Source organism: Mytilinidion resinicola (assembly GCF_010093595.1).
Source record: "Mytilinidion resinicola strain CBS 304.34 unplaced genomic scaffold BDZ99scaffold_23, whole genome shotgun sequence".
Taxonomy (NCBI): domain Eukaryota; kingdom Fungi; phylum Ascomycota; class Dothideomycetes; order Mytilinidiales; family Mytilinidiaceae; genus Mytilinidion; species Mytilinidion resinicola.
The window spans coordinates 291,398-315,407 of record NW_022985459.1 but is presented as its reverse complement, the minus strand read 5'-3'; the positions used below and the strand labels follow the sequence as shown (position 1 = coordinate 315,407).

The following is a 24,010-nucleotide window of genomic DNA, read 5'->3' as shown; positions in this document are numbered from 1 at the left end:
AGGAGGTGCGCTTCGCTGCGTGAGTGGTGTCGAGTCACAGCGGTCAGTTTCAGTGTTGACATATCAAGAGATAGTGCCTTGCTGCGGTAGCTAGCGACAAGAACGAAGAGGCAAATCGAAAGTATGTCATCAGGAAGGTAGCGGCTCGAAGAGCCTTGTCGCAACGTCATTACCCATATCTAAATATATGTTACAGATCTCAGTGACCGAAGGAGATTCGAGGGCGTGTCATTGTTCAAGAACAAGGAAATCGAAAAAGGCGCGGAACACAGTCGGCCTTTCATCGATCTCCATTGGCGACCAAGTACGAAGCACTGAAAGCCGAGTCCGCTTTCATAGAGCTGACAGTTAGATTATTCCCACTAACACCCCAGCCCTTCGACATCCCTATGGCCTTTGGAAGATGAAACATTGAGAATTTAGCTTGTTGAGGACGGAGGACAAGGATCGAGTATGAAGGATGAAGTAAGCGATTTACGGGTAAATGATGAGTACATAAGAGCCAAAGACACAAGCTTCTAGACGCTGTGTCACGGGTTTCACTGGCATTTGAGTGTACTGAGGATGTTCTTTGCAGAAGATTCCTCACGCGCCGTTCTTCATGTCTATATCTCCGTTGAATTATTTCGGACGAAATTACGTAAATCGTAATGAAGTAGAGGTTGAATCGAAAAGTTACTATATAAAACACTTCAATATGTATGAGCAAAACAAGCCCAACCGGCTCAGTTTTCCCTAGGAAGTCCGTAGAGACTCAAGCAACGGTACGACTAAAACGCCGCTACGCAGCACCCCTGTGAGCGGACTGCAGGCGGTCACTAGCCCTTATTGTAGCGCATGTGCTGTAGCGCTGGTCTTGTGTGAAGCTCATCGCCTGTCCGTCGTGAACACGCCGGTGGCGTTGTTCTAGCCTTTCCAGCCAGGACAGGCTCGTGAGGACATCATCTTGTAGACAGCAGAGCCACAGGTTTGCGCATGCGGCACAGAGGATGAGCTTCAGAACCCTATAACGCTTCCCTCCCTAACAAACCATCCCATTTATTCCTCTTGTTCGATGGGCGTTATTCGGCATTGATGTTGAACATGAATGATATTAGATTTAGATTCATGAAAGACCTGCCTATTGGCGCAGCGGTAGCTTTGTTGAAGAGAATTGCGGGTCCTGACTTGAGATCCTTTTGAGGCGACTAACCTTTCCCGCAGTAATTGTAGGAGGGCGCTAGTCGCTACACAAAACTCCTACCCTACCTTAGACTCAGGGTCCGCCCTTCCCCTACTCAGACAGAGTATGGCCCACTAGATCCACCATCTTCAACCCAGATTCCATACCTTACGCCCTTTGCAGGCCACCCTGTCATCAACCATATACCCCCAATATCCACCACTCTTCCCATCAATGTCTACATCCACCATCTTCGCAAATTGCTTGAGTGTCTTCATGTCCATCCTTGCCGCACTCTTATAGTCACCGGCCTCTTTGGCGCGAGCGAGTCGCTCCACGACGGCGATGATATTGAGGGTGCGTCGATCGGCCGTCTGCGAATATGCGGCCTCTTTAAGGTAAGGTGCTGGTATCGGCAAGGTGGAGGTCGAATTCAAAACGAGCTTTTCGAGTACGTCGTCGACGGCCGTCACTACCTGCTATGCATCGTTAGATTGAGTGGTTAGGAATTGCGGTCTCGAGAGGCAGAATATGACTCACAGGTTGCTTCACGGAGTGGGCTTTAATCGAAGCAGCTCTGGAGGCTGGAGATGCATATTGGGCAATCTTCTCAGCGGCAAGTTTCAAAGGTACCTGGACATGGGCAGGAGTAACCCACTACCTGTTCTTTTTGTACGTAAGACGGCACCGGACCTACCGTGACTGCGGTAGGATCGCATTGCGCCGTCGAGTATTTTGTTGTTTCGGAGGAAGGTAGGAATTTCTGAAAAGGCGGAAGCAGTTGTTAGCCTGTACGTACATTTTGAATCTTCTGAAGGGGAGACTTACCATACTCGACAAAGTGTGATTACTAGATAGATCTTGTGAAGGCCTGGAGAGGCAGCTGAGGGGCACCTCGAGGGATAGAGGATAGACCCATGGTGCATGACCGTCGTAGGGATTGGGCCGAGGTGGATATCTAGGAGGGCTGTGGACCGTGGTCTCGTTGCTATGTGCGTAGCTGATACTCCAAGTCGAGTATAGCCAGCAATTTTCATCCTAGAGCTTAATCACCCCGGCGAGCACGTCGCTTGCGGAGAATGGGGCATGCTCGAGCAGAGTGAGCGAGGAGCACGAAGCTAGAAAGACGCTAGCGATGAGGAGAACGACGCGGGAGTGTAGAGGTGACCGTGAATCCTGAAAACCTAGCCGGCTACACCCACTTTGTGATGGTGTTCGTGGTTGCTAATTCGATATAGATCTACAGCCATTGCGACGATTTGACCTCGCCCTGTCCCTGTCCTTCTGATGATATACAGAAGGTGCCTCCTACCAAATAGGATGATAGATGTCGTTCCCCCGTGTTCGTAGTTGGAGATTCGTCGGAGTATCCTCCTTTATGACGACCTTCAGAGTGAGTGTACATCCCGCCAATGTCCATGTTCTGTCGTCATGATCTTTAGCTTTCCAAGGGTGCAGTCCTCATGTTCCCGTGTCTCCGGATTCGTCATAGGTAGTGGCGTTGTTCCTAGTGGAGAAAGGACGGGTCGCCATTGCTGCCTTGAATTTGTTTTCAGAATACAACAAGCAGATTTATGAGGCGAGTAAAAGGGGTCGAGGATGGGGCTTCTTCGAGCCTTTATCGGCCCGGCCGGCATGGTGTCAAAGACGTTCATACAGGTTCTTGGTACAGTCGAGGCGTTGCGGTTCAGCGTCGATGATCACCAACAACTTGTGACCGGCCAGAGAAGTGGAAGGCAATGAATGGGAAAGCTCCTTGATCGAGGTCTGAGCTTCTCGGCGTCGTTGGAGGGACCATGGTTGTCGGTCATCTCGATGTCCTCATTCATGAACATGTCAGCCGTTGAGACATCTATGGAGTCCACCTGCATGTTGCGACAGTGTGAGGAACCATACTGCCCAAATGAACTTTACGCAATAAAGGTGAACGTTCATTTGAGACTCTCGAATTCGGAAAACAGGCCATGAAGTCTTCGTTGTCCAGAAAATATTCTTGGCCAGCTTCGTGCTGACCGCATACCCCCTGGGTCCCAAGCTTTACGTCCTCGTCGGCTTCATCATGGGCTTCGTCGCCAAACCGCAAAATGGTCCTCGAGCACGTAGGTATTGTCCGCAGTTCAGCGCCGGTAGCATACGCTGGGATTCCATCGGCTCAAGGCTGTACGCCGTGATCTGATTCATCATACAAGCAGATATGCAATGCCGCTCGACAGCAGACCACATCCGTTGGCATTCCATCTGCTCCAGCTTCCGCCTCTCCCTCTGCTCCAGCTTCCGCCTCTCCCTCTGCTTCGTTGTCCTCCACAGGCTTATTCTTTGCCGATCCAGAGTAGGCCACATTCGCTGGGAGTCCATCGACTCCAGGCCACGCCATCATCAGCCTCATCGTCCGTAATAGAACGTTTCTCCGATCTTGAGACGGCCGCGTTCGCTGGGAGTCCACCTGCTCCGGCTTCACTGGTTTTGTCTGCTACATCATGGGCTTCGTCGGCACCTTGGAAAATGCCAATGAAAGATTCGAGCGTCAGAAACAGGCTTGCGGAGAGTGCATTCGGGGTTCGCAGGAGAAGATGAGAACCAGATCAACTTACGTATATTGAAGGGCGAACCTGTGCTTGGTGGCGGTGCTGGCATTAACGAGGCGTGAGAAAAGTATTGAAATGACGAGGCGGCGAGATTTGTTGGGCGGCGTAAACCGGACGGTCGTTTCGAGGCTCAAATGTAAACTCGAAATTTCGGATCTCGTCCAAACCACCACCGCGCTGTTTCAAAGGAGTCCAACAACCATCACCTCACCAAAGCAAATCCCCACCATCTTCTAACGCCATGTCAACTTCCAAGCCCCCGGCTTCAGCCTTGAAGAGCCAAAAGAACCAGATCTTCCGCCGCCCCGTCAACCCTCTCGCAATGATGGCTGCGACATCCTTCGCTCCAAACCTCAGCTAAGGTACCAAGACGCGCCACCAGCCTCGACCCGTCAGCATCATCACGCCTGCCTCCAGGGACGCTCTGGCCAGCCCACGTAGGCATACTCTAATTTTCTTTCCAATCACCTCGTTCGTTTCTGTGTCTACGACTGACACATTAGAGGTCTCAGCGTGCGCGATCGGCGACCATGTTGTCACAGAAACAACTTCCCCCCTCAATATACATCGGCACGTTAGCGGCGACACTCTGCTACACCCCGTTAGAGCTCTAGATCTTACGACTCCTTCTCCCGGCTACGACAATCCGCAAGGCGGAGCCTTTTATGCGACCATCTTTCTCCCCCTGGCGCCAATTTGTCCGCCAGTTCCGTCGAAACTCGCTCGACGCCAGCGCCTCCCGGCCTTTGACTTGACCGGTTTCACTGCCCCAATTCCGCACGAAGTTCATTCCCCTGGCCTCACGCTGGACGCACAGACCGACTCGTCGATCTTGATCAGAAACCTCGGCGGAGGCCAGCAGATCACCACCAAGGACAACCGCAAGCACCCTAGGTCATTCCAGCTGCTTGAGAAGCTCGGCGAAGGCACCTATGCAACAGTAAGCCAATCGACCTGCATTGCCGAGCCACAAACTGATAGCCCAGGTCTTCAAAGATCGCAACCACTAGACTGGCGAGTTCGTCGCGCTCAAGGAGAAACTCTGACGAGAACGCCGCATCTACGGGTACGCCAGCCTGGTCACACATCTGCATGCCCGTCCGCGGTTGCCAAACGTCTTTTCGGAGCACTCCAGACATGGCGAAAGTCCTCACGAAGCTGGTACCCAACCAAGCGCAGGGAGCCAGCTTCGCCGCTATCGAACCGAAAGTCAAGGAAGCTCTAGATACGGTTTGCGGTTTGGGAAGAGCGGACGACTTGCGGTGCATTGGTAGCGTTGTCACACCATAGGGTTTTTTTGAATGATACTATTGACCCTGCTTGGACCATGTCCTTTAACTCATGGGATTGTGATGTAGTAACCAAATGCATTGTTCTCCACGTCAACAAAAATTCTAAGAGCACCTTGGAGGAGTTAACGACGGTCCTGCTAGGCTAAGGGCTGGCATGTGAGGGGCTCAAACGTCTGCACGCGACGGTCTACGTACCTGAGCCTATGGTCTCCCAGCGCGGGAGCATGCTGGATGCATCTCAGCCAGCGTGGAGTCTCGCGGGGGGAGGGGTGGCGGGGAGGTGGAGCTGAGCGGGCTCTCAAGGGGTGCCTCCGTCACGCCGCTGTGGGCGACTGATACGGAGGCGATGATAGTGAGGGATGTGATCGTGGGAAAGTTTCGTTTACTAGCATTCAGCATTCAGCATCCAGTAGCAATTCATGGCCACCATAGGGTTCACGCAGGCGGGGGGCAATATGCAGAGGTTGTGGGCATTCCCGGCAGCCGCAATGAACCCACATGCGACAGCAATTTAGCCCCGGGCAGCGAGTCTCGGATAAATTGTACATTCACAGAACCAGTAATACTCAAGCAAACAGCCATCATCCACAAGCTGAACGCGTTGTTAGGAGGTATAGCGTGGGGTAGAAGCGTCGTGAGGACTCTGCAGCCTCATCAAAACACCAAGGTCACAGCGAGTCAAGCAAGCAAGGCACAACATCACAGCGTCACGGAGAGTCAAGCAAGCAAAGCCCAACATCACAGCATCACAGAAAATCAAGCAAGCAGAGAGAAAGAGCAGCTTCTTCTTTGAAGACCCAGACAAGCTGAGTAGATCAATGAAGAAAAAAAGGTGAACAAAATGTTCGCGTCAGCCCGAGGCAGTGCAATACGAGCGACACTGTGCTCCTTGACATAGGCAAGCCCAGCGGCCAGGGAACGGTTTCCAAAGACTAGAGTAATCGAGATGTCCCCGTAGGGACGTGTCCAGCGATTAAACTGGCAAGAACGGATACTACCCTTAATCCAAGCCAAAAGGCACTGTGAAAGTTGTTAGTGAATCTTGTTCAAATGATGGGGGTGGGGTTGGAACTTACAAGAGAGCTGAGGTCCAGGACGAGTAGGTGGAAGAATTGATATAGGTGACGGACAAGCTCGCTTAGCTTGCTTACTCATCAGCGCTAGGAAAAGTAATCGACTCTCCTGTGGGACATTGTAGCCAGGACCTCTAGCATCGCAGAGGGGCAGGTATACGGGCTGTCGGACGGTCACTCGGGCCGAGTTCAGATCACCAGAGGGAAGGGAGCGGTGACTCAGTGCCAGGACGGGCTCCAGGTTGCCCAGCAACAGTGCGTAGCCTTAGCGTCCACCCACACTCATGCCCCTCCACGACATTTCCAATTCACGACATGCACTTCTCTGATGCCTTTTCCGCGGTGACTTTCCACACTAAGGTATATCTCTTGCATGCGAACAATTTGGTCAGTGTTTTTAATCCTTACACTGACGGCAGGCGTACCCCTAATACAATCCCTATCTTCCAGTTCATTAGCCTCCAGAGACGCTCAGGGCACCATCTAACAGCCTGAAGCTTCTCTTCGAGTAGACAGCGCTTACCGATTGCAAAGCCGTGCCGCCAGCATGTCGAATCATTATTCCCCAACCTTTGAGCGAGAGCGAAGTCTACAGCACCATCATCGACAGCGTCTTGACTCAAACCCACGGGGCTGTCGCCTGGCGTTGGAAGCTCGACAGGCTACACTTCTACAACCTGGGGAGCATGGAGTGACAAACTCAAACCTCATCACCATTCGCTCAGCTGGCGTTTTCGCATTGTCATCCTGTGGTTACGACCGCAAAGTCTCTTCTCAAACTTTACTTCCTTCCATTCATGTTCTGCGCGTCATGCTAACCGTTGCCTTCAGGGGAGACTAGCTTCTCCGTTCTACCATTATCCCTACTTCAGGTGAGTCCTCCAGTCTTCACAAATCTAGCACCATACCCAGCGTCCCTTCTCTCTTCCTCAATCAACTTTTTTTGCGGCGCGAGAGGAATGTCTTCAACTTCCCCACCGTTGACAGACGGACACCTCGGCTCACGCTCAGCGTGGGTTCACAAGCGCAAGATTGATGTTTTCCCTCCCAGTGGTCGTGAGGAACCCGATCTGGGGGCCTTCCTGCTGTGTGATGGTTAGCGGCCACCGTTGGATGGTAGCTGTCTGGATGAGTTCCCTTCTTTAACGGCATACACCCGGCGACACATTTTTGTGCTCTTCCACTCCTTTCTTTGCAGGCAGGAATGACTATCGGACGAAGCTGCTTTGGCAGCGGCTTCCAAATCTTTTATGATGGAACCAAAAATCTGAGTCCGCGAGGCTGGCTGAGATACTACAGACACTAGGCAAGAGTCTACAGCTCTCGCAAACATAGCGAGCGAGCATTCGGTATATCGCTGGAAAGGGAAGTACCAGTTGACTATCACGAAGTTGACCTGACGATGAAGGATGATGCGCTCCATGCTACTGCACACCGTCCTCGTAGATTCACACAGCTAGCATGGCGAATTGGATTCGAATTGTCTCCGCAAGTTTCCACGTCGCTCCACCGCCGTCCGCGCCTCCCTCAACAGACCTCCCTCAGCATAGCTTCCTCCGCAAATCTCCCTCCGCAAACTTCTCTCCCGACCCTTCCTCATCACGCCTCCCTTCTCAGCGCAAGCTCATGACGGCGGATGTCTCTACAGGCTCGGAAATAGGCTCGTCCACACGCGGTATGTTCTTCTAGTCTTCACACGTTCACACCACCTCTCTTCCAATAATGAATACACACAGCTATTCTGGCACCTCTCGATTTAGTGAGCCTGCGAGTTCGCAATGATCTTAACGATTTTCTGAATACTCAATCACCTCTTGTCATGTTTCATACCTCGGTCTTGGAGTATGCTAACAAGTGCGAAGGTGGATGAAGACTCGGCGAAGCGACAGTCATCCTCTGATATCTCCGCCGGAATTAAGACTTTCCCTTCTCCGCAGATGTGCTCCCCCGCTGACCTTCTTCCCGACTGGCGGAGTCGCAAGCCCAGCTGACGTCACTCACCTGCGACACATCAAATTCAGCGCGACAACAACATCCCTCCACTCTCTTCCATCCTCACGCGTTCAACATGGCCTCCCCCAAAACGATCCCTCCGAGCCCAGCGGCCTCATGAGAACAACGTAAGTACGTATCTTGTTCTCCTGTCAATTGGTTTCTACATTGACGACGAGCCCGGGACTACCCTCATCACACTGCCGCCTTCTCCACTACCGCGTCTCTCCCTCTGTATCAAGTTTCGAACGCTCCTGCTCCTCCTTCTCCTCCTCCTCGCCCTCCTCGCCATCGTCGCCCTCTTCGCCACCGCCGTCGTCGCATACGTGGGCATCTACTACAGGTACATCCCCACACAGGCCATCGCCCTCTCCACGCACCCCAGCTATAACGAGAGCCATCCCTCCTCTTCCCCCACGGCACGCGCCCGCCGAGCCTGTCCTCCAATGACATCCTCGACGCCCGGCGCACGCCAAGATCGAACAACGCGTCCTCACTGGTGGGCAACTGGGGGCTACGTTCCATGTCAGACTCATCACAGAGACCCAACCCCATGGCAGTGGGAGCTAGACCGTAATCGGACCGTCGTCAGGAACGTGTGGGCGCTGGCTTTCTTCCGCGGCACGACGACGAAAGCGGGGACGCGCGGGATTTGAAGTTACCACGCCCTCAGCCCTGCCTGGCAGCGATGGAGGTGGTGGAGGTGTTCTGACCCGTACATATACTGATGTTGGCTATCAATATGGCAGCGTGGTGGTCGGCGCTGTGGGGATGGGGTTGAGGGGGTGCCGTCTCGTTGAAGAGACCGGCAAGATACATGATGACTTGGTTTGCTAACATTCTGCAGAGAGATCCATCACACCACCATCGCTTCTTGTTCAACACTCCTACATCCACGGCAAGCGCTGGTCGAGCAGGCCCCTCCCCATGACCCGCTCAGCCAAGGTCCTACCTACCGCGCACGCCAAGAGTAACCACAATCGTCCTCACTGGTGGGAAGCTCGGGGGGAGTCTAGTGCCAGCAGCCGCGGAGCAGATTGCTTTCCCAAGGCAGTGGGTTCCAACCGTACCCGGATGCTAATTACCACAGGAAACTCGCAGGCGCAGGCCCGGCCTAGCGAGGGCAAAGTGAGGGCGAGCGGGATTTGATGATACCACGTTCTCAGCCCTGCCTCGCATAATGGGGACGGTGGAGGTGTCCTGACCCGGACATACCTTGATGAGGAAGATGATGCTTCTGGCACCGCAGGGGGAGTCAAGAGTTGCTCGCGCTGTGGAGCTGGGCTTGGATGCTGGGATAAGGAGTTGCTTGGCCCCACTTTGGAGTTGATCTGCAGCAGTCCTTCAGGATCACGACGCGTCAAAAGAGCTTCCGCTCCTCAACGGCACGCGCTGGTCGAGCATGCCCTCCCCATGACATGCTCTACCAACCTACCCAGGTACCGCGCACGCCAAGATCAAGCACAATCGTCCTCGCTGGTGGGGTGAGTTCAGACGTGGAAAATTATCATCACGCCAAAGGCAAGCCCAAGGCAGTGGGATTATCCCGTAATCGGACGTCGTCAAGAACTCGACGACAACGCGAGGGCGAGCGGGATTTGAAGTTACCACGTACTCAGCCCTGCCTGGCAGTTGATGGGGACGGTGGAGGTGTTCTGACCCGTACATATTCCTTTTCCCAGATTTTGGCCGGGGTGTTGGAGGACCTGAAACAGCGCTGTTGTGGTGGGTACAGGAGGTTTCTAATTAACTCGATCATGCATTTGACATCTTGTGCACGGAATTTGAATTGGGCTAGAGGTGCATTGATTGACTATGAGAGCGCGCAAACTATAGATGAACTACAATCGATCTCCGGTCTCGCGCTATTTAGGGGCGTGCCTGGTGGTCGTTGGACTTGCTTACACCTTCTGCAACGACAGACTTCCAATCCTCTACAAAATTTCAAAATCAGACCAGAGGACTTCACGCATCATCATCACGGCGTCAAGAGCAATCACGACATGAAAGCCATAGCTTCAAAGTTGAGAACTGGTTCGATTCTTAGACTTGCAAATTGTAACGACTACAAATCGGCTCCTCGGCCATACCCAGATCGGGATGTTCGAAGATCTGACGAATAACTTCTCGGGCTCGGAGTGCGCGACACAAGTCGTCGAAGTCGAGAACAAAGACATGATCACGCTCGGTCACGTGATAGTCATCGTAGGCAGCTTCACGTCCCAAACCTCCACCACCGCCTGAAGGCCCTCAAAAACTTACACATATCGGACAAGACCGCCCCAGATACCGCCCAATCCACAACCAGCCACTCCGGGAGATGTTCGAGAAGAAAGTCCTACTACTCGTCGTCAGGAGCTAGGCGCTTGCCTGGACTCAGCAGCGGACGCTTCGGGGGCTCCGGGGACTCTGAGTCCGAACTCGACACAGTTCCGCCAGGCAGAGGGGGCCTCACAGGCGGCTGCGGAGGTGCACCGGTGTAACGCGGGAGGGTCTCTCGCAAGGGGACGCGGCGGCGGCGGAAGAGGAGGCTCGGAGTCAGAAGAAGAAGAAGAAGAACTCGAACAGGAAGCTAGGACGCAGCGGCCTCACTGGCCGACCGGGCGACAAGCCACGCGTAGGCGTTGTGGGCATTGTTGGTCGTTCTTCCAGCTCAGACTCGAAACTCGAGTCCCGGCCAGGACGCATTAGGCGCGGGGGACGTGGACGTGAAGAGGGCCGGACGGGGCCAAAGGGTGGAAGCGTCGCGCCCGTCGAGGCCGGATGTGGTGGGTCTCGCGGGCGGTTGCGCTGGCTGCTCTCCTGGCAGGGCAGGGTGGGCGGAGTTGGAGGCCGCACGGTGGGCGCTCGCTGATGTTTCGACGGGAGGAATGGTGACGGTGAGGTCGAGGAAGTTCTTTGTAGGGCCCGACATTGTGAAGAACTTGGGGTCGTTGGATGGCAGAGCGTGGGTTTGAAGGTGGTGCGGGCTGCAGACTATGTGCATGAGTTAGTGAATGAGCGCTGTGACCGAACTGAACGTGGTGGCTTACCAGGAATGCTCTGATGGAGTCTCGCAAGGTCGACTAGCAAATGTGGAGGGAGATTGATGTGCTATGCGGTGTTGTGACGATGTATGGGGTGGGGTGAGGCAGAAAAATTGAGCGCAACAGTGTGGCTGCTATCTCGGCTAGCGGAGGTCGTAGACCGGAGTGATACCTTAGGAAGGTGGCTGACAGGAAAGTCTCTCCAGGTCAGTGGCTGCGCATCATTCCCGCGTCTCCTCCGCGTCTCTCGTCCGCCCCAACTCCGTCCAGTTTGGAAATTCGGGAGTAATTCTGACAGCCTTCTGGATCCCTTCTTGATTCCATCCGCTATCATCGACCAAGCTACCGCTTTCCCACCAACCAAAACAGCGCTATCTCATATCTACACCCCAACTCGCTCTCCTACTTCTACACCACAGCCACGCAATATCTACCAGCAGCTCCCCAGCCCTTGAGCTGTCAGATAAACCCCATAAAACCTACAGACCCTCCTTCGCCGCTCCCGCCACGTCCAGGGAGGAATACCTCCACCTACCTTCTCCTTTAAAGCTTCAAATTTGTCACGTCTCCCACTACGCCGCACGAGAGAAGACCACAAAGCCTCCAGCACATAGAACTATGACGCAGCAATCGATTGCTGAGGTCAAGCCGTCACATGGGTGGAAAGATGTCACACCGGTCTTCATTTTGAGTTTGTGGCGGATAGACAGGCGCCCACGGAGGCTGATATGGTCCGACGGGAAGCAGAAGCTCGGTGACTGGTGCAGGATCTCTTCAGCCGTCTGTTAAGACAAGAGCATGGTGTGAGTCTATGCTGGCCTAGGTTTGACTTGATCGCATGGACGGACTGGAAAGCTTCTTGTGGATAGGGGAATTACGATGAATGCCTGGGTACCTCAGCCGTAGCACAATGGCTCAGGGTACGATGGTACGAGCAAGGTCGGAGTACAAGGTCGGAGTACATGGTTGATCATATTCATGTCGTAGTAATTCTGCATGAAGCCCTTTCGTCCATTAGGAAAATGGGAGCTATGCCAAGTCCATAAGCATATAGGGCACTCTATAGTCCAGCATAAGCATGAATGCTAGATGGAAAAAATAAAGGGTCTTGGTGGCCGTTGTCGGTTCCGCATGGCTATGGGACTTTATGGGACTTGAGTTCTAAGTATCAAGATTTCGAGCTACTTCCATGCAACATGTGGATGGCCTAGCGGTTCCTTCTCGCAGGTCATGAACCAGAGCGATAGTATAAGTGAATAGGTAAACTAGCTAACTCCTGAAGGTATGTATGAATATTCAATTCAGAAGTCAAGCCACTGGGAAGTAGATCAGGCTTTATTGACCGAACACTTCCATAGAAGTTTCAACGCTATCGCCTTACAAATCGGAGCTACAGTACCTTCACTTTACGGACTAATCCATGGGTTTGAGGCTCTACTTGTCATGAAATAAATGTAAGATCGAGACGTAAGGTTCTTTAGACTCTAAACCATGGTGCAATCACCGCGCACTTCCTTGACTACTAAAATTTCATGAGACTTTGAATCATAGCTACAGCATCGTAGACTCCGATTAATCTGAGACACCTCTTGCGGAAATGAGGAGTTGATATGGAGATGTAAAGATCGTGACGTTCTGAATCAGGCTCTGATTGCCGCGCACCTCCTTGGCTACTCTGTTCCTATGTGCTCTTGAATTATCGCTATAACACCCGTGAATTGCCGACCTACCTATCCATTTCAGCTGCCTCTTGCAGGTGGATGAATCTGAAACTGGAATGTATTGTTTATAGGACTATGAATCTCGCTCTGATGCCCGAGCACCTCTAAGGTTAACCCTTAGCTTATAGCTAGGTATTTGGAATTGCTACTATTTAGTAGCTAATAACTTAGAGCCATATCCTTCCTGTCTCCCCTCTAGTCCTTCTCTCCCTGGATCCTAGTAGCAAGCCTGACAGAACATGACCTAGGTTGATTTGGCAGATTCTGGTCATTTCATGTCGACCCTATTCCTATGAGCTCCTGAATCAGAGCTATCGAAGCTGTTGATTGCTGGCCTAGCTATCAATTTGAGACACCCCAATCGACTGAATGAAATAGAAAATAGATTGTAAAGTGTGCAAGGCTGTAAAGGACGCTCTGACTATTGGGTAGCCCGCTGACTACGCTGATCTCATAAGCTCATGAACCAGAGCTATGATGCCTGTCAATTGCTTACTTGATGAATAGATCTACCTCGTGCGAATGCAGAAACATTGAATGGAGACTTCAAGTTCGTGTATCTCCAACCAAGGCCGTGGCAAGCGTAGACTCGTGACGCGGATCCATGAGCTGCTGAACTAGGTCTATAGAGACCGCCAATTATTGACTCGGCTGACGATTGAGACACCCCTTAATAGTTCGTATCATGCCTTCAGTCACCGTTGCTTTCCAAGCCGCGATTATAGGCCTTCCTCCTCCCTTGTGTGCTTTGTGTCCCGGATAATGAGCTTCCGGGGGCTCTTGACTCGCTTCGGTGGTACTTGTGGGTAATTGAGGATGGCACGGTCGATTTCTGCCTCAGGGAAGAAGTATTTGGAAATCCTAGTACTTTCCCGTTGTGGATAGGAACGAGGATTGACGTCGAGTACTGGCTTTGAGATTCTCGACGTAGCCAGCCGCGACGGAAATCCTGCCTCAATTAATTAGCTCGTATCCTTACGGTTAAAATCTCGTAGGGTCCAACCGTACGTTTGAGGTTGAAGCAGCAGCCCCAGCGTTAACTATGAAGCCGTGGTGTTGACAAGGGCAAGCGCAATGCCTTTGAGAAATCCTGTAGACCGCGGCCGCCACGTCGCGTCCTGCAGTGACTGACTATGATGAATTCTGGGAGGCCGAGCTTCTTTGGACTTACTAGAGATTGGATTGAGTGCCCATGAGATGTGATAATGGTCCCTTGTCCACCCTATCCGCGAATATGATGCCTCCCACAGTTCAAAGGCGCGTCCGCCACATACTGAGACATATACCCTTGACTAAGAGCGTGAGTATCGAGAGGCCGCTTTGGGATCTTCTGGTGCACTCTGTATATCGCCGCGTCCTTCAGCCGCGTAGCGCAGTGAGTTGCCCTGAAGGGATCTCGGAGTAGATATCTCTATCACGCAGGGAAGGGCTTTGCTACTGCTTACCCATCCTCCGTGTCGTGTTGATGGGCCCGTCGCCTGGATGGTCGTGCGAGAAGACTGCTGCCAGCGCCAGCCGCACCACATCCCGCAGTGAATCTCCATGATCGAATCTTGAAGAGTATGTCTATGTTACCCATGGGAAGAGTCTTTTGAGGGCTTGCCAACTCTCCCTGTGGTGTTCGCGGGCGCGTCGCATGAGTACTTGCATGACAAGCCTGCTGGCCGCGTTCGCCACATCACGTCCCATAGCGAATCTATATGATAAAACCTTGAAGGGTATGCCTCTGTTACTCACAAGAAATGATTTTCGAGGACTTGCCAGTCTCTCTGTGGTGCTTGCGGGCGCGTCGCGCGAATACCTGCGTGAGAGTCGTGCTGACCGCGCTTGCCACATCACGTCCCGCAGTGAGTCCCCATGTCTGGACATTGAATGCTGTGCCTCTATCACCTAAGGAAAGGCCTTTCTACGGCTTGTAGGCCCTCCTCATGGTTTTGATGGGCCCGTGGCATAAGACTGCTGGCCGCGCTCACCACTCAGCGTGCCGCAGTGAATCATCATGATAGAAGGCGCATAGGAGGAGCTCTACCCTACACTCTAGAGCCTTAATATCTGCTACAGAGTCCTCCGCGGGTTGTTGAGCAGGCGTTGTGGTCACATATCACGTCTGGAACGGCTGCTGGTCGCGCTCACAACCACGCCCGTCGCTCACCCCGTCTCGCCGTCACACACTGCACCAAGCCCTCATTGAGGATCATGAATTGAAAATCATGATTATAGGCTTTGCAGAAGCTGTAGATACTCCTCAGTACGTCCAGGGCACTGCTGTCTTGCCCCCATAGGCATCGCAAGTCCAGTACAGCCGCCTGCCATCCTGCCTCTCCGGTGACCTTTTCAGACCCAGTCGGCAGTCCGCTGCGGCCACTATAGACTTCTAACCCGCTGTACGGCGGGCGGTGACATAATGGGTAATATATACTACCAGTGAGAGGCAGCGGATCTTTCGAGGTCCGACCTTCTGGCGCCTTGGCACAGATTTTCCCTCCTAAGCGGACTCGCCCTCCGCGACACTAGAGGTCCTGGCTACAATGTCCCAGGAGAGTCGATTACTTTGCTTAGCGCTGATGAGTAAGCAAGCTAAGCGAGCTTGTCCGTCACCTATAATAACCTGTCCTTCCTTCGTCCTTCCTTCTACACACTCCTCGACAACTCTCTTCCTTCATTTTTTCTCCTCTTCGAGATTTTTCTCCTCCATCATGTGGCTCTGGGTATGGAGCGCGTGCGAAACCGCCCATCCACAGGCTTCGGCCTCCTGGATCTTCAGGCTTTCGGGCCTTGGTACGTATATCTCCTTGTGTTCTTGCTTTTGTTCTGGTACGGCGACGGTGATGGCGACGGCGATCTGTCTCAAGGGCTTTTGCTTATGCTATGCCTGAGAGTTCAGCTTCAGGTACGTGATCCCTCCCTTGCTTTCTTGTTCTGGGACGCAGCAGAGTTGGACTTGAGCTTGCTCTTGACCTGGATACTCTGGATTCCTGCGAGCAGTCGGGAGGGTTGGGCCCGGCTGCATGGCTTCACAGCCTCTTTTTCATTGATGCATTCGCCTTGTGCGGATCTTCGAAGAAGAAGTTCTTTTCTATGATCGTTATCTATCTTGGTCTTGACTTGGTGTTGTGATTTGCCTACCTCATTCGAACCTTGACTTGGTGTTGCGTGTTCGCTATTCCTTATGAGTTCTACTGCAATCACGTCACCCGCCTGGTGTTTTGGTCTTGGTTTTGCAACGCCAGCACGCTACCCCGCCACACCCATGCTCTACACCACACTTGAAGCCATAGTGTCACGCCTTCCTGCTATCACCACGTCTGAACATGGTGTTATTGTTTCGCAGCAACCACAATGCCTAGCCGCGTCCACGATTTCAGCACGAAGCCACAACGACTTCACAAGCACTACAGTACTCGTAAATTCATGTACTATACACTTGCATCGTTCCAGCGTGTTCTTTGAGAAAATGTCTATCACTGTGCCACCAATTCCCGTAGTTAATTCGTGACGGCGCTCAAGACGTATTTGCGACGCAGGCAGGTGAGAGCACAGCCGCAGACATACTGTGCCCTCCAAAGCATTCGCAAAATAATCGAATTGGTGCTTTTGTATGGACATTTGAATTTGGTGTCGAGAGGAATCGCGCCCCGGGAGGTGGGCACCGGCGCTGCCCAAATGCGCGCGCCAGTGAGCATCGATACCGGGATTTGGAGCCCGTACGGCATCTCACATCAGTAAAATCCTCTTCTCTAGGACTCCTCCCACCGCGTAGCCTCTGTGTAGCTTCTGGATTGATGGTTTGGGGGTTTTCGCCCTCGGCAGCAAGTTCCGGCCGCTGGACGGGTGTCTGCCAGTGAGCAGCGCCGCGGCCAGAGGGTACCATCACGGCAGAGAAGATGGTTGCGATTGCGCCTGGGAGTCTCAATTCACATCGCATGGCATTTACATGGCTTCAGAATTAGACTCACATCATCTGGCGTGCGCGTTGTCGGGTGGCCGCCGTTACGGAAGAGCGTCTGCCAGTGAGCAGCGACGGGGGCAAATGCCAACACCACGAAACCTGTGAGTCCAATGAGACTTCCCGGTGTCCCCACACGCAGTGCCATGTCTCTGTAGCTTCAAGTTTCGTGAGATCAAAGTTTGCGTCTCTAGGAGAGGACGGCCGTTCCCACCAAAGCGCGTCTGCCAGTGAGCAGCGACACGCGTAACGCGTACCACCACACCAGGCAAAACGCTCCATCCTACTCCTTTGAAGGACGGTTTCCTCCGCTGCGTGTTCAGAAAGCATCAAAAGGCTCTATCAAGATAGGCTGGCGGCGCTATGAGGACCATTTCACGCCTCCTGCCAAGACAGCAGCATCTCCCACAAACATCAAAATTCAAAACACCGCCTCGACCTCGACCTCCCAGAACATCATCAATCTCTCAACATTCAACATCAACGCCCATGAGCGAGAGCCTCTGTGCCTCCTGCCTCCCATCAATCACTTCTCAGCCCTTCCTGCTAGTCCTGGCATTCCTCTCCATCTTTTCCAGGACCCACTGTCAGAGAAGGCATTCGGCCATGGATTTGAACATTGAGCAGTTCTTTCAGTGCGTCAAACTACCCGGGCGACCTCAAGCTCATCAAACATTCCCCTCAGCCCGTCGTCCCGCCACCATCAGTCCTTTTCAATATCGAAGCCATACATCCCACCCGATAAACGACGCGATGAGCGCTACCGAGAGGGGGTTCTCCAGCCCTACCTCCGGCTCTGCAGTCATTCGATCAGGACGCCGGTGCACTAGGTTGCCTCCCTATCTTCCTTCTGCTGCCCTACAGCAGGCACATCCATTACTCCCAAACTCGACATCTCCAACATCCCTAGCACCACCCGCCTCAACTAGCCTTCACGTCTCTGCGGGCACAATGTAGCTCATACGTCGTAGGGGCCGAGCAGAGACCCACGTCGATAGGAAGCCATCTCAGTCCGAGCAGCCGTTCAACTTCGACGCGAATACCCTGCCGAAAACTTCGGCACGCCTGACTGCACGCTGAGAGTAGCATCACATCCTGTCTCCAACATGAGTCCCGATCCCCCTGTCGCTGTCATCGGGGAAGTATTGTGGCGCTGCCTTTGCCCAATCGTCTCACCCATCGTGTCATTCATCTTGTCGGCAATCGTATCGAAATGGGTTGTTCTACCATATTCCTGGCTTCGTGGAACTGGGTTTGAGAGGTAGCACGCTGTGCATGTATATTGGCGGGACATCATCTGACATGACTATCAGGAACCTCGTCAACAAAAAAGCGAGAGCCGAAACAGGTCCGGCTTCTCCTTGAGAGGCCGCTACCCTCACTGGACCAGTTCCGTCCTCGTCCTCCCGCCCTTTCGATCCTGATTCTGCCGAACGTTCGACCAGTAGTAGGTCAATCCACACCAGGTGCCGCTCCAGATTCAGGCAGAGGGGAAGGAGCCTTAGGATCTTGGCTGCGGAAGCTCGCGGATTATGCAAATCGAAATGGAGCAGAAGGAGGCGAAGCATGTGTATTGGAAAACCGGACCTGAGAGAACAATAGCTATACAGAGTAAGCTGTCCCAAACCATTTCACGACTCCAGCACTTTCGGCACCACCGTCTGAACGACGCCGACTTCCTCATAGTCATGCGCTAGATGGCGGTGCCAAGATTGAAAACCACGTCCCGCAATATGGCAGAGTGTCTGTAGATGCTCCGACCTATTCGGTGTACGTGACGCGCGGGCACGATCCCCGACTCCATATATCACCATGGAGATTCGGGCGGACAACGAAAACGAACCTGAAGCCCCCTTCCATGGACGCCCGGCTCAGACATCCTTTTCTGCACGACTACGTTTTGCATGCATGTTACGGTAGCATAGCTGACAGCATGAACGCAGTTCGAGTACGGCCCGACAACTCAGTTCGAGTCTCGCGTACTATCCCAGTATCCCTGCAGAGTAAGTTTATCCAGTCACAGTCACTCTCCTTCCACCACAACCCGCCCAAATCCCTCCGCACCCCGGCACCGCCGTATACCGTGCCGGCTTCCTCATAGTCGCGCACTCAACCGGGGTGCCAAAATGAAAACGACTGTCCTGCGTCATGGTCCGGGGCCGCCCTACGCGCAGGGCGAGCGGTCCTATCAAGGCAAGGCCCTGGCCACGCAGTGTACGATGACGCTTTGGCATTACCCCCTTCGCATAGTTGGGGAGGACCGATAACCGCTAAGGTCCATGGACGCCTGGCTCAGACATCTTCTGGGGTTCAGAATTATAAGGTTTGGATTCCCAAGGTACTATACTGACTTCATATTTTGGCAGAGACTAGATCGCATCATCCTGCTCGACGATCCTGCCGTAGCAGCTGCCAGAGTCAACGCCTCCCCAAAACCTCGAGGCTTCGATCACGATACCACGGGACCTGGCTAGAAGAGGCACAGCAACGCAATGGGAGGTCTTGGGAGAAGCCGGTCAAGAACAGCACAGGGACTTCCAACATCCGTACCGCGGCGCGACAAAGCAGGTAACCTTCCGGAAGATGAGAGCTCCTTGACATTAAGAACGAGGGTTGGGGGTCGAAGGTGCTCGTCTGCGCGAGAGCTAGGGTGAATAATACCGGATCTACGGCAGGCATATTTGCGGAGCCGCAGGCTTTGGCGGAAGTTTACAAAGATTTGATTGTACGGCAGACTTTTGGCCTATGCGAAGAGGGTCACAGCAGAGCTTGACTCAGACAATGAACTTATTGTCTCCATGAAGGAGCAAAGCTGTAGCGACGGCCAGGTCTCGGACCGTCTGCGTGCAGAGGACCGAGCCAGTCGTTCCAGCTGGTCCACGATCCCCTCTCGGCCGGCACAACTGATTCACTTCGTAGTGTAGCTCTCCGCGCTTCCTTGCGATTAGAACCTTGCCTCGCCACTACCATGATTAAGAACATCTGCAGATTTGCATTCCTCGTGTTTGTTGTTAGGAACTCTGCTCTCACGAGCCCGACCATGAGCCGTCTGCAGGCCGTGAGTACCTTGTCTTACTCCCGTTGCATCCCGAGCCCTATCTGCCCTGTCAATCGTCGAGCCATCCCCATCGTATACAAGTGCCATACCTTCAACTGCTGATTGGTCTAATACGTTCTTGTAGCTTCACGATTTCGGCGCCGTCGGCCTGGACTGATACGTGTGTGTATATGACTGCCTTCTCGACTTTGACAACTTCAACCGCGCTCGACGTCGACGACTCCGCGGGCAGACGGAACGCCTCTGCCGAGCTAGGGTTCTGATAAAAAGGAAAGAAGAAATCTCTGGGCGAGGATGATCCTCTACTTCAGCCGAGAGACGGACAATCAGCTCAGCCAAGGGATGGACAACCAGCTCAGCTCAGAAAACAGGACATTACATTCGGACATGTTGGCACAGAAACTAGCCGTCTCACGCAAGAGGTGGACGGATGCCAAAGGCTTCTTCGCAGCTAAGGCCGCTCTCAAGGGTTCCAACGAGGCGCAGGTGCGCATGAGGATCAAGGGTTCCACGCATGTGGAGAGACTCACCGACGAATAAAGATGATCGCGTGCTAGCGAACGGCACGGGTCAGCTTACACCGCCTGGAAGTATCGGCGGCAACACGGGAATTCAGCAAAGAGCGCAATCGCCATTGACCCTACTACATAGGAGAAGAGACATGGCGATTCTTCGAACAACGCACGAAAGCAGAAGCAGGATTTCTCCCTCGGATCTCGGTGGATACGCAGCATTGTTTATCCCGGCAGTGGTAGTCGCGAGGAGAGACTCAGCAACCAAAGAGCGGAATCGGGTTCGGCGCTATGGGCATCTCGTCGTGGGAAGAAGGTTCACACGCCCTCTTGCTTGCAACAGTTTCTCATAGATCCAAAGTAAACCATGTTACTTCACCAACAACGTGCACGTTATCAAGATCGTCTACACCCTAAGCCCCTGAGGCAGCGTTTTTATTGTCAGTCTGACAGACTGGACGCAGTGGAATCAGGGCTATCCCTTGACTGACTGAAGACATGCTTGCTAAGATCCTGATTACAGTGGTGTTGACCGGGCAAGAGAGGAGCCTGAATACATCCCGTTATCGCTATAAGTCCCCAAAGAGTCCGAATACGACGAAAGCGCTGATGCATTAGGAATTAGACTACCTTTTGACTGAACAGCTCGCTATTAGCAAGAGCACTCCTGTCAGTAGTGTTGGACGAGCAGAAAAAAAACGAAGGAGAACAGGACTCGAGCAACAATTTTCGACACTCCACAGGCTACTGTTCTTGCGGAGAAGTACTGCGCGCGTAAGAAAGACTTGTACGAAGCCTCTATGGGTTACAAGGCCCAAAAGAAGCGGTCTGAACAATTGTATACGAAGGTCGAAGCGCTCAAAGAGGCAATGGCAAACAGCAAGCCCCCACGAAGACGATGAAAACGATAACTCCTTACTGCCACTTCTCGAACCGCCGGAGAAACGCCTTCTCACCGTAGTTAAACGCGTCGCTCACGGCGTCTACGCGCGTACCCAATACAGCGAAGAGGCGTGGAACTACCTCCACCGCACGCGCAGCAAACCCCAGGAAGCTCTAGCTGCGGCTCTTTCATCGGCCTCTAGGGCAAACGCAATGGCTCACAGCATGCCCACACGAGAGGCGACAAATCACACCCAGATTCTTAAGGGCGCGGAGCCCTACATGTCGCGAGTGGACCTTTGTCGCTAGCACGTTCCAGCAAGCTGCACGCAAGTTCTGTGTTTTGCGAAGGAGTCGGGGGCTCTGTGTGTTTCGTAATTGCGTATCGCCGCTATGGCTACACGCTTTTGACGCGAGATGTCGCGATGTTCTGATTTACGTCCGTCCGCGAGATGTAAGAGTGGAAAGAGGAAAGGAAAAGGTGTTGGGCTGAGATCTCTGAATCGTTCTTCAGCCACTAATTGTCGTACACGTGTCGATTCATACGAGGCGACGGCCACGAGAGGTTCTTGAAGACAAAGAGATGTCTGCAAAGGGTGTATTGAAGTATTTACGGAGGAGAAGCCTCCACGAGGTAACTGTCTATGGTGCTCGAGCAGCGGGATGTTTATGTGCGAAGACCACTATTTGACGCGAGAAGTAAAGGGCTACCGATTTACCAATTGAAACCATCTAATTTGGGGTACTTCTTACCGTGGCCTTGAGTGAAGAGGAGATATCCGTATGCCCACGCTTACAACCTGGTGCCATATGTTCACAGACCTAGGGCATTTTCTTCATATCTCAGAACGATAGTAAGAAGAAGAAAGGGTTGGAATCAAACTGAGTCACATTGCAGCAAGAAGAGCAGTACATAGAGGACAAAATTTAATTATTTTAATGAAACCACCACCAACAGGCCCTTGCCGTTGATGAGTAGATTCTGAGGCTTCAGATCGCAACGCAGGACATGGTTCTCGTGACAGAAGGCAATGCCGCGACCAGGAGCTGGAACATGAATGACTTGATGGTGGGCGGGTCGAGCTGGCCACGGTCACCGTGGGAGTCCATATACTTCTTCAGATCCTTGTCCATATACTCGAAGATGAGCATGAGCTTGTTCTCTGTGTGAATGACGTCGTACAGAGAGACAATGTTCTCGTGCTTCAGCTCCTTCATGAGCGAGATCTCGCGGATTGCCGTCGATGGAGTGCCCTCCTTAGAGTCCAGGTAGATCTCCTTGAGCGCGACAAACTTGTTGGTCTGGCGGCTGCCCTTGAAGACCTGGGAAGTCAGCGTGTGAGTTAGTAACGCGGGTCAAGTGAGTTACTGTGGCATATGTGCCTTCACGGAGCTTCTCCAGCTGCTGGAAGGAGCTTGGGTGCTTGCGGTTGTCCATGGTGGTAATCTGCTGGCGCTGGCTTCTGCCGAGGTTTGCAACTGAGATTGACGAGTCGGTGCGCGCGGACAGCGAGAGCGTGCCTAAGGGCGCGGACACCAACAGCCACAAGCACAAAGCGGCGGACCAGGCGACGAGCAGCGCGGACGGCGCCAGGAACTTCTAGACCGTGTCAGTAAATATAACGTTTAATACATTTGGAACAGGAACACCTACTCCACGGTATCAGGCCGACGGCGTTACACACGACCACGAGGCAAGAACGCAGTCCAGTGGAGAGGATGGAGACGCGGTCTGATGCACAGTCAGATCTTGGGGTTTCTTGCGAGCAGGATCAGAATCGGGCTTACTGCGCGAGAAAAAGGCACACATGCCAGTGAACGTGAGGGCATCTTGGTGATGGAGGCAGCGGACGCGTGCAAAGTGGTGAGGAGGTTCGAGAATCGGTGACGGTGACGGTGAAGTGGAAGGATTTTGGGTTGTGCGTGAAGTAGTGATTGAGAAGACGGGCGCTAGCCGAATGGGGCATAGTACATGAAAATGGTTGAGTGAGCATCCCACCCGAAAGAAGAACACTAAGACTGAGTCTGAGATACCTTCTAACGAGTGTGACACTACCGGGCTATGAGTACCCGACTGAAAAGGACACCAGTTCTCTCCACCAACGCAAGATCCTCCCTAGGACGAGCGAACACCATGTCCGCCTCTCTGCCGCACAGCATCCCCTCCGACGATTGAAACACCGTTTCCTGCTCTATGGATGCAAACATCCATGTCTGGGGACGTCAGACTAGCCTTCATGTCAAGCAGCTCATCGGGCACCAGGGTCCTATCAACGCAGTCCAGCTCCGTAGGAACCTACTCCTATCTACTTAGGATGATGGAATCGCCAGATTTTGGAATCAGACAGCTGCAAAGTCAATTGTCCAAGTCCTGCTACGCAGATAAGTGGTAGAGCGGTTGCGTTCAAAGACCCCCACCTGACGAGAAACCGTGAGGATGAGCCATCGGACCTCCACCAAAAGCACCCCTCTGTCTTTCAGAAGAAGGTTGTCTGATCTTAAGGAGAAGCAAGCATTGACCTTGGTATGTCTTTTTCCTTTAAGCAACGCACGTTATTCCCGGCCCCAATGCTAACTCGTCCTATCTAGTCAACTTGTATCTCCGCTAGCTTTCCATAACCGCCGAAACCTTCAATGTAGGCTTGTACCGCCGCAGCGCCACTCTAAAACCCTCTGCAGAGTTTCTAGACACCAAAGAGTTTACCCTTTAACTGACTGTGGGCCTGCTCGTACGGTCGCTCCTCACATTGGTATTAAAAGA

At 53.0% G+C, this 24,010-nt stretch overlaps 7 protein-coding genes across 7 annotated transcripts; 3 read left to right on the top strand and 4 right to left on the bottom strand.

Moving 5' to 3' along the window:
- Positions 1-1,311: 1,311 nt before the first annotated feature.
- On the bottom strand, positions 1,312-2,412 carry BDZ99DRAFT_481393 (uncharacterized protein; the record flags this gene model as incomplete). The annotated part of the gene is made up of 5 exons (XM_033722410.1): positions 1,312-1,638; positions 1,703-1,795; positions 1,860-1,925; positions 1,991-2,200; positions 2,365-2,412. 5 exons carry the CDS (start codon positions 2,410-2,412, stop codon positions 1,312-1,314), a joined length of 744 nt encoding a protein of 247 aa, XP_033571198.1.
- A 1,410-nt stretch (positions 2,413-3,822) lies between these two features.
- BDZ99DRAFT_481392 (uncharacterized protein) lies at positions 3,823-5,832 on the top strand (the record flags this gene model as incomplete). The annotated part of the gene is made up of 5 exons (XM_033722409.1): positions 3,823-3,883; positions 4,004-4,184; positions 4,354-4,687; positions 4,729-4,813; positions 5,255-5,832. The coding sequence occupies 5 exons, from the start codon at positions 3,823-3,825 to the stop codon at positions 5,830-5,832; spliced, it is 1,239 nt and encodes a 412-aa protein (XP_033571197.1).
- Positions 5,833-7,573: 1,741 nt separating this feature from the next.
- BDZ99DRAFT_525824 (uncharacterized protein) lies at positions 7,574-8,760 on the top strand (the record flags this gene model as incomplete). The annotated part of the gene is made up of 3 exons (XM_033726055.1): positions 7,574-7,787; positions 7,849-7,871; positions 8,134-8,760. 3 exons carry the CDS (start codon positions 7,574-7,576, stop codon positions 8,758-8,760), a joined length of 864 nt encoding a protein of 287 aa, XP_033571196.1.
- A 1,997-nt stretch (positions 8,761-10,757) lies between these two features.
- Positions 10,758-12,094, bottom strand: BDZ99DRAFT_525823 (uncharacterized protein; the record flags this gene model as incomplete). Its single annotated transcript, XM_033726054.1, has 3 exons — positions 10,758-11,080; positions 11,137-11,197; positions 12,080-12,094. 3 exons carry the CDS (start codon positions 12,092-12,094, stop codon positions 10,758-10,760), a joined length of 399 nt encoding a protein of 132 aa, XP_033571195.1.
- A 3,416-nt stretch (positions 12,095-15,510) lies between these two features.
- On the bottom strand, positions 15,511-16,945 carry BDZ99DRAFT_525822 (uncharacterized protein; the record flags this gene model as incomplete). The annotated part of the gene is made up of 2 exons (XM_033726053.1): positions 15,511-15,717; positions 16,808-16,945. The coding sequence occupies 2 exons, from the start codon at positions 16,943-16,945 to the stop codon at positions 15,511-15,513; spliced, it is 345 nt and encodes a 114-aa protein (XP_033571194.1).
- Positions 16,946-17,160: 215 nt separating this feature from the next.
- BDZ99DRAFT_481389 (uncharacterized protein) lies at positions 17,161-17,754 on the top strand (the record flags this gene model as incomplete). The annotated part of the gene is made up of 1 exon (XM_033722408.1): positions 17,161-17,754. The coding sequence occupies one exon, from the start codon at positions 17,161-17,163 to the stop codon at positions 17,752-17,754; it is 594 nt and encodes a 197-aa protein (XP_033571193.1).
- Positions 17,755-22,239: 4,485 nt separating this feature from the next.
- BDZ99DRAFT_545470 (kinase-like protein) lies at positions 22,240-22,687 on the bottom strand (the record flags this gene model as incomplete). The annotated part of the gene is made up of 2 exons (XM_033726845.1): positions 22,240-22,572; positions 22,619-22,687. 2 exons carry the CDS (start codon positions 22,685-22,687, stop codon positions 22,240-22,242), a joined length of 402 nt encoding a protein of 133 aa, XP_033571192.1.
- Between the last annotated feature and the right edge of the window lie 1,323 nt (positions 22,688-24,010).